Source organism: Athene cunicularia (genome assembly GCF_003259725.1).
Source record: "Athene cunicularia isolate RWA chromosome 4 unlocalized genomic scaffold, athCun1 chr4_part1, whole genome shotgun sequence".
Lineage (NCBI taxonomy): Eukaryota > Metazoa > Chordata > Aves > Strigiformes > Strigidae > Athene > Athene cunicularia.
Window position 1 is genome coordinate 24,433,730 of NW_020799098.1, and position 9,687 is coordinate 24,443,416.

At 36.8% G+C, this 9,687-nt stretch overlaps 1 protein-coding gene across 2 annotated transcripts in view; it reads left to right on the plus strand.

The window, feature by feature from the left end:
- Positions 1-6,670, plus strand: part of FAM114A1 (family with sequence similarity 114 member A1) — a 38,567-nt gene extending 31,897 nt beyond the window's left edge. Inside the window, exons 12-13 of one of the 2 annotated variants that reach the window (XM_026847185.1) lie at positions 1,685-1,738; positions 3,318-6,670. In XM_026847185.1, the coding sequence (XP_026702986.1) occupies positions 1,685-1,738; positions 3,318-3,419 (156 nt within the window). In that variant the 3' untranslated portion in view covers positions 3,420-6,670. The remainder of the gene's footprint in view (positions 1-1,684; positions 1,739-3,317) is intronic. The other variant, XM_026847184.1, reaches the window with a different exon arrangement.
- The last annotated feature ends 3,017 nt before the right edge of the window (positions 6,671-9,687 follow it).

The following is a 9,687-nucleotide window of genomic DNA, read 5'->3' on the forward strand; positions in this document are numbered from 1 at the left end:
GCTTTCATAAGCATTGCACTAGGTTATGTTCTTGTCAACTCTGTACTCAGATTTTGGGACCAGACTGGTTTTGTGGACATTTGTGTGGACACACAAGAAATTGAGCACAAAGACACTTCCTACTGCCAAACTATTCTCTGGAAAGGAGTTTTAGTAGGGCAGTGTGGTGATCTTTATGTTCTCTCCTGTCCCTGTAAGCTTTTGGAGGAAGATGTGGGCCTTCTGCTCACCATGATCAGTAGGAAATTAAGGAGCACCTGTCACATAGGACTGTAGAAAATACATCTTCCTGCATGTCACAGTGGTTCAACTTCCTCCTTAACCTGTCAACAGCACCCAGGTTCACAAACAAATGTCAGTATCCTGCAAAGTGCATTAATTCATGGGAAACTGAGAAATGTCTTAGGATAGAAAATACTGGGTTTTTTCAAACATAATGCCATCCCTATAGTTATATCTGTATAATTCAGACATTAGTTGTAATGCTGGCTGTACACTTAGTCTATAATGTTGGTGATGTTTCTGAATGAGCAGTAATGCAGAAGTAAGAAATAGCAGCTTTGCTTGCTATGCAAGATTTCTTTCAAACTTTAACTTATTGATCCATACAATCAATAGTATTTAATTGATACTGCTCTCTATCTGTTTCAGTTTATTGATAATCAACTAAACACTGCACTTCATAATGGATTTTCTAGGAACTGACAGTAAAATTGCTCTTATTTTCTCTCACCACCTTCCTGTTGTTCTGCCATCTTTCTCCAAGCTAAAATTAAGGTGTTTCATGTTTCTTTAAATCTGTAATGTGAAAGCTACAAGGCTGTTAAGTGGAAATCCCTCAGTTAATTTAATCAGTATGGTGTTTCCTTTGTTCTAATAAAGTCCACTGTTCGGTGTTGAAATAAGGCAACTCTTGCTGGAGGTTACTATCATTCTCAAAAAACACAACGCAAAGAACAGTGAGAATAAAAAAAGGAAAGAACTTTTTGCCATTTTAAAAGCAAAGGAGCTGATGAATCTTGGTTTTCTAGCCTCTAGTAGTGTCACTACTCATTGTACCCATGGTTATTCCTTTCTGGTGGTAGAGGAAAATGCTGTGCATGCTAAGCTACATTTACTGGCCAGCCTGCATTGCCCAGCCTAATATATACTGTCTCTGCTCTGGGGATCTGAGTTTCAGCTGGTTTTCCTCCTGTACGGGTGTTAATCTGGGCTTTTCATCTCCTCCTAACCACAGATATTTGTGAAACTTCTAAGAACTTCATTTTTTTTCTGACCTGTGTTTTTCCTTCTTGTTTCCTTGAAAATGAACAAGGTGTAAACAAACATTTTGGGGGAGATGAAAAGGGCATTGACAAACAGATGGACAGACAATGTCATCACATAAATCTCACATCCATGGGAAACCAAGCAATTTGAAACTCTGAGGTACATGAAATAATGAAAAAGTAAAACCCTGGGCCTGTCTTAGTTTGTGTATTCAGTGATAGAAATATCTAGGGTCTACTGAAATGTGCATGAAATGTAGACACAGTTATCAGGAATACTGTGATAAACAGTCTGAATAAGAATCAAAGTGAAGCAAGACCTTTATAGAATTAATAAAACCACTGCTCAGATATCAGTATATTTCTGTTAAAGGTATTTCTTGGCCTGGCATTTCATTCTATTTTCTGGTTTACAGAGCAGTATGAAGGCAGAGGTTCTTAACCCTATCATCAACTGTGTGCTATTAGAGGTAAGCTTTTGCTTTTTTCACATTAGGAAAATGTTCTAGTAAAATGATTTTGAAATTAAACAGTTGCATTTATGTCTGAAAAAAGAACTACATAAAAAAGTGATGACAATATCTTTCTGACTGTTCAGGGTCAGCTCATAAACTTCTTGGTTTTGTGTACAGCCTCTCCCACAAATACTATAGTAGTAATATGGCATTCACTGAGGATTCTTGAGAACCGTATGAATGAAATGAGGCTGGCCAGCTCTTATATTCTGCTGCATCAGTCAGAGCACAACAGACAATTTGCAGTGTGCTTTTTAGCCTTTTCTAACCTATTCACAAGTTGCCTGGGATAAGTCTGTTGTTGCTGTTCTGTTACCTGTTTCAAATATTGCAAGTATTTCTGATACACAGATAGTTTCAGACTATTCTTTTCTTTAAAATTTTAGTTTGCAGGTGTGCTACAGTGCTTCCCATCCATGCGCATTTAGATTTCTACAGATTCACTGTCTAGCAGCAGACTCAGTCAGCACATGGATAACCATGTGTCAGACATCACCAAAATGTTCATGAGTGATTTCTGTCATTAGACACCATGAGCTATGAGTGACCTCTTCTATTAGACACCATGAGATATTTTTCTTCAGAAAAGCCCAGTGAGTAAAGTGTGCCTCAGTTTTACTGAGAAGAAGTCAAGAGGGAGCAATATGCTCATAAAGTACCAAAATGTGTACTATTGGCAGCACAAATTCTAATTCCACTAATTAGATCACACTTCTCTTTAAACATAAATAAACATATAGTAGTGACTACAAATTGTCATTCTGTATCTAATAGCTGTGTTCCCTTAAAAATGAGGAAAAGGTTGTTTTACAATAACCTATTTTGCACTGAATTAACAGTACCTATAAGGAAAATCATGTGAAGTTGAACAGAGCTGTAGTAAAGATTATTATATGGTTCCTTTTGTTATAGGGTAAATTTGCTGTTGCAACTGATGTATCTTTCTGTGCTCCAGGAACAGCAAAATCTGGGAATGTCCAGAACTATAGAATATGATGTTTTGTACTTCTTAAATCCCATATTTGTATACAAATATTTATTAGTACAGCCTAGGTTCATGGAGAATTACAAGCTGCTATGCTGTTCAGTATTAGAAATTATAAAAATAGTACTATGTGTTAAAAGCAAATTCAAAATACAAACTGTTAATATCAGTGACACTTTCTCCACATACAGCAAATTCAGAATTAGTTCTGTTGATGGAAAGATAGCTGGTTTGTAAATAAAAAGTCAAATCTACTTCTGAACACTGTGGCATTTTATTCTACTCATATTACAAACAAAACTGTCCAAGAGTTCAAACTAAGGGGAAATCAGATTTTTATACAGTGATTCAGGCCCTCCTTGTTAGCTGTAAACTGTTGCAATTTATCTTTTTTGTTACCTATAGATTGTAAAATCTTGTGTGAATGCATATGCTACTACAGCATGATGCAGATGTAAAAAAAAAAAAAAAGTGTATTTAAAAGTATAATGTAATTCCTGAAATATATTGACAGCTATACTGATGAACCACGTTTTCTCTCCCCATTAGGGCTGCAACAGCACTACTTATATTCAGGATGCTTTCCAGCTATTGCTTCCAGTTCTGCAAATTTCACATATCCAGACCAGTTGTTTGAAAGTGCAAGAGTGACCATTTCCCAACAGTTGTCACCACTGGGCTTAACAGAAACCACAGACATAATGTTTTTAATGTATGCAGATAGAGGAGCTGGTATGAGAGATGTCTGGCCACTTAGAGTCCTCTGAAGACACTATACGCGGTTTTGCACATACAATATTGAAAAACATTTTTAAACTCTTTCAGACTTTTAGACTTTAGAAGTAGTTAGTAAAGTGAGTAATTTCATCTGTATTAGAGTATATCATTTGCATTAATTTAAACAAGTTTATTGATATCAGCATTGACAAATACGGATTCTAAATGTTGACCCATTCAGTTGTAGGTGATGTATGAAGCAAATTAGAATGTAAAGTTTTTTAAAACATTTTGGCCCAAATGACCATTTCTATTGTTTTTATTCTAACTTTCAGTTCAAAATGTATATTTCAAAAGTTGGTTTTGGTATTTAATTTTAGCCAACATGAACAAATTATCTTAGTGTTGTGCTTGTTAAATATTATTTACAGTAGCAAGTAATAACATCATAATAATATGTACCACCTACATAACACTTTGTGTTGAAAGAGTTGTACAGTAATAGGTGTTAACTTTACTAAATGAAAATTATGGAGGATATGCATAAAGATTTATACTGAAGAGAAATTTTCTGAGCCAATTAAGAGTACAGGTAAAGCTCTATATTTGCTGACCCATGATATTATATTCCTTCGTGTCTATTTCTTAATTCAAACGGCTGAACTACATCACAGGCCAAAGTGATCTTTTTAATATGCAAGGAATAGAAAATTTCCCTTTTGTTTGTCAGTTGAAACATCCTCAAAATAATCTCCTCTCAGAGGTGTTACTAGGTTAGCACTTTGGGGTTTAATTTAGGCTTCAAGCGTTATGACTTTTTTTCAAATGGAGTTCCTGACACATCAGAAATACAGGTTTTGGGCACAAAAAAAGAAGTTGTGAAAAGAAGTTATTAGAGAAGTGTTTTGGGTGGGGACATCATATGTCGGAGTAGTAGTTGAACAGAGCATAAGTGAGCAGCAGGAATGACATTTCTTAATAACAGTAGCAACCGTGATAATTTGTCCATATCCTTAGCTTAAAATCCTGAGCTGTAAGCCTCAAAATTTGTTTAGGATAGTTTACCTCATAGACAGGAAGAACCTTCCAATATTTTATGTAGCCTATTCCCTGGATTTTCATTGTTTATTACATTTCTTTCAGCTATTTTGTATTTTTCTCCTCTCAATACACTCTTGAATTGTATTTAAATGCTTTTTAATTGTAGTTAACATCTGAATACGTTTAATCATAGAAGCATAGTTCATACATCATAAAAATAATGAAATAGAGTATGAGGAAATACTCTCCTGTTTGTTAGAAAAGAGAAACCACATGTCTGCTTTGCACTTGGTAACTTCTTTGAGTCCATATAAGAAGACAGAAAGATCTGTTTGTGTCTTATACTATTGTTCTGCTGTCACACGCATTGTGACTTGTTATTTAGAGATGAAATTTTCACTATCCTTGAAATAAGGTTTATTACACAAAATCTATTTTCTGTCACCCTGTAATTTAACAGATTTGAGATATCTTCCTGATAAGTAGAAGGGCTGCAGTCTGCAAATCTACTTACAAAGAACGTAAAAAAAATTACAGCAATGTGAACAAAAATAAGGAAGCCCCTTGGCAGCTGAAAGGCAAACAAAGCTTGACACGCATTGCCATATTGATTTATGCCATATTGAACAGCTAACATCATTACCTCAACATGGGAGAAAGCAGGACACAGGAAAGTGCAACTGGTCAGCAGGCTCACTAGCCCAAAGGTAGGATACAGCTCCCACCAACCGTTACATCCACAACACTTCTTGTGTTTAGTTGGTGCAAAACATTTCATCTCTGGCTTCTACACTTCGAGGGGAATAAGCAGACTCCTCTAGCAGTCCTGGCTGGCTGTTGGAAGAGACACACACTTGTACTTACTTGACCAGTGGTCATTCTTGTATCCACACTTTGACCCAGAAGAACACCTCCTCAGCACAGATTACTGAGGACCATGTACTTGCTCCATATACTTGATAATGAGCAGTTTTCAGTTTTCAAGATCTGGACACTGGTGAAAGCATTCAGTAGCTTGTAAAAAGGCCTATTTGTTTAAAAAGGTTTTTTCTGTTGTTCTATGATGGCAAGCAGAATATTACACCTGGTTAAAAGCTTGGGTTTTTTTCACATTAAGACTGTCAAGTCTAGTGTTTTCACCTATCAATTGTTACACCCTGGATTTATTTTTACTTTAATTTGATCGTTGTTTTTCATCAAGTAGCCTTTCTTGTCCACATTGGAGCAGAGCTCTGCATCAGTTACCTGTGAACATTGTATTACTGCCAAATGAGTCATAGAACACAGCAGTAGCTGTTTCATACTGTTCCTATGCCGAGTTAATATTATCAGACATAAATTAATTTAGTAACTTTTTCATGCAGATCTTTTTTTTTTCTCTGAGATGCAGTGCAGAATATATAGTGCTATGCCTGTCAGAAATATGTGTTGACTAATAGTAGTGCCTTTTAGCAGTGGCTGAACAACACAGCATTAGAAGCCTCAGGGGATAATGTTTGAAATCATTGAGGGGCATTCTTAAGACAAAGATTGCTTGTCTGAGATATTCCTTACTAAAGGTTTCACTGTCTTGCTTAAATTATGTATGTATTGAATAAAGTACCTTACCCTAAAGTAAAAGAAGCTGTAAAAAATAACTTGGGGACTTATTTGCATCCATACAATGTAGGAAGAGAAACAGGGCAGAATATGAGCATAGGGATACTCCATCTGATCTCAGATGCAAGCATTTTGTCCTAAAAAAAATGAATGTTACATCTTTAAATCAGTTTTAGGTAAATAGTATTTCAGTAGAAAACTACTGTGTGGATGTAACCAGAATATTTTGGTTACACTAGTCTGTATTTTTCCATCAGTCAAATAAATCATTTGAGACACTAAACTGAAACAGTATACTAGAAAAGAATGTTTTGAAGAATGATATGATGGGTGGATGTACTCGAAGTCTTTCACTTTCTGATTTTGCAATTTACCTTTGGAATGACTGATTTTACTGAGTGTCTGACAAAAACAGATGTTGCCTTAAACCTTTAGGGGAGAGTGTTCTTTTTCTCATCACCACCTTTTTCCAGGTCAGTACACTGAGTGTACATCGGCACTTGTCAAACTACTAGGTTTTAAGTACTTATTTATGAAATAACTTAAGATTGTGAAAATTACCTGTTGTCTTGAGCAGATCTGTTTTTCATGGCATTCCATTCACTTTTGAGCACACTTTGCTATGCAGAGACAAAGGAGGCAGGCTTTCGCACTCACTAAGTTAAGAAATTTATCAAGATGAAACAAAGCAATGTCAGCATACCTACAGCTTGCAGATGATCTGCTATTACAGGTCATCACAGAAGGGTGAGCTGAAAGTAAATTATTAGCTAAGTCATTTGTGTATTTGTATATTAAAGGTATTTGCTATTTTTTTTAGGCAAACAACAAAAAAAAAGCAAGCTGTAAGTTGTTTGCTGCTTTTGAGGGTATAGTCTATTCATGTGTAAACATCTCTTCCCCATGATTTCCTCCTACACTCCAGCATCCATTGCTTGAGACAGCTAAACAAAAGAACTGTCTCTTCCACTTTTTTCATGCTGCTTAGATCATCTACTGAAGCTGTTAATATTTTCCTCTAAAATGTGCCTCAGTCATATAATACAAAATCATAGTCATTACAAGTTGAGATGCTTTTTGATGATGTTTCGAGTATCACCCACCAGTCAGTATTCATAACAACTTTAATGAGTCTGAAACACCACAGTATTTTGAGTGACACATACAGATTTTTGCTTTTTTTCAGGTTCACAGAAGTGTTTCTATCATACAAGCAGTCACCCAGCTCATAGGATTATCTTTGAGACATTCTGTTTCAAATGACAGCCCTGTCCTTTCTGTTAGTCTCAAAAGAATGTAGAGTGGAAAAGGACTTTCCTCAGTTCTTTTTAAAACCATATCAGAGCAAGGCTAAATGTGACACCATCAGCCAGTCTGACCTACTTTGAAATTCTCACAGTCTGACTGGAAGGCCCTCTGGACTTCAAATCCTTTTTTTCTGTCTCAGGTCAACCTTTGTTGCTGAAGCTGCTTTTAGTGTGTGACCCGTACATTTTTTGTGCTCTGATTCCTACTTCAGCATTCATAATATTGACGATGGTGTACAGTTTTAAAAAATTGAAAATAAAATGTTAAAAATTGAGCTGTATTAAAAAGGTGAGAGAGAAAAAATGGTTTTTAAAGGGAAAAAAAAAAAAAAAAAAAGGATGTGCTCTCTGGAAAGAGGAATAATTTTCCAGGTTGCATTAGAGAAAATGCTCTCAATTTTTCAGCATTTTTCACAATAAACAAGAGAAGACATCTGATTAGTTCCAGCAGAACTGGAATAATGGCACTTCTGAGGTAACATGAAAATCTGCATGAATTTGAAGGAAGTCAAAGATAAGAACACTGAAAGAGGAAGAGCTCGAAGGGAAGAAGACAGATAATTTGATCACTCTGGATCTGCAGAGCTCATTCTCCATTTATTACCTGCACCCCAAAACTCCCTGAGCACACATCTGCTAAGGGCTCCTTGTCTCCCCACTTTGATCTCCTTCTCAGAGCTTCCATTTCCAGCCTTTTCAGGAAGTGCTCTCAGACTCAAAGTGGAGTACTAACCATTCTGCCTTTCAAACATTTTACCCAAGGAGTGAAAGTTTTATGCAACACCAGAATAATGTGCAAAATGAGTCTAAAAAAACCTGCAGCAAGGACTAATCATAACTCTTAATGAACTGAATTTGCTGCTGCTATAAAGAGGAAGGCATGAAGACGTTACTCAGATAAATGTGTGCTAATTCTCTTCTGCACTATAGGTTGAGGCTGAAAGGCATTCAACAAAAAGTGCAGTTCTGGACTCAGTGTCACCTAAATGAAAGCCAGAACACTGGGTAATTCAAACAAATTTCAAACACCTTCAGAAGCCTCTCAACCCATTTGCTAGACTTGGAAAAATGCACTCCTACTCTTTCTGCCCTTGCTTGTCTCAGACACCGTATCAGCAGCTTATACGAAGCGGGTATTTAAGATGGTCTGTGCCTTCCTTCCAGTTCCCTTTCCAGCCCTGCCCCGTGTCTACTTTGCACATTTCTGTATGCTGCCAGTTCTGCCTTCTCCACCAGTTTTGTTCACCCCACTCGCCTCCACCTTCATGTCTCACTCCTGCTGGTTTCTGAGGTTCTTCCCTCCTGCTCATCATCTTGTGCTTGAGAGGCTGCACCAGGGCATCCTTTCTCTCTTCACATGTTCAGCTTTGAAAATCCAGACATGAAGGCAGGGGGTTAAGAGGACATGGGAGGAGAGAAACCAAGAGGATCTCAGGAGAAAATGGGAAGACACTAAGCCAGTTGCTTTTTAGTCCCCTCCTTCCTCCTCCAGTGTAAGGATGTTGGACTGGAAACTGCCTGAGGTCCCTTTCAACCTGAATTACCTTAGGATCATTTTTCTTACCATTCTTACCAGTGTCTCCCCATTCTCCCACTGTTTCCTGTAGTTTGGATCATAATTTCAAGACAAGGTAAGCTCTACTCAACAGAGATTAAAAGCTTATAACAACCTTTTGGGTTTACTTGTTCTTGGTGGTTTTAAAGGTAACTTGGAAGATGGAACCTCCCAGGGCAGTAGAAGCAAACACTGAGAGAGCTGTGGGATAACCGTGAGTAATAAAATAGTACATCACAGCTTAGCCATCCAAGGAAAAGAGAAGATAGAAGTTACAGGCAGCAAGAATAACAGAATTAGAGCAGAAAGGAAATTAAATCAGGGTTACAAGGAGCAGGGCTGTCCCTATCGACAAGATTTCTGGATTACCGAAGGGGAAGAGTGAGAGATAGTGCTATCGTTTGAAGCATTTAAACATTGACTAAAATGGCCTTAGCATTTCTGCAGTGATGTCAGATAGATATGTCTCTTCATCTGTAAATTGCTGTTCCATAGTAAGAAGAAAAAACCTCAACCAGAAACAAATTGTGACAGGTTTATTTTATAGACTGTATTAAAAAATCCATTTCTGAAAAGCTTTAAGTTATTACCACAGATAAGCAATAAAGCCTCAGAAGCCCCCATTCAAGAAAGTCAGTACTTTTTTCTGACTTTTTTTATAAGATGGTAACAAACAATAGAAAAAAATGCTTCAAATTTA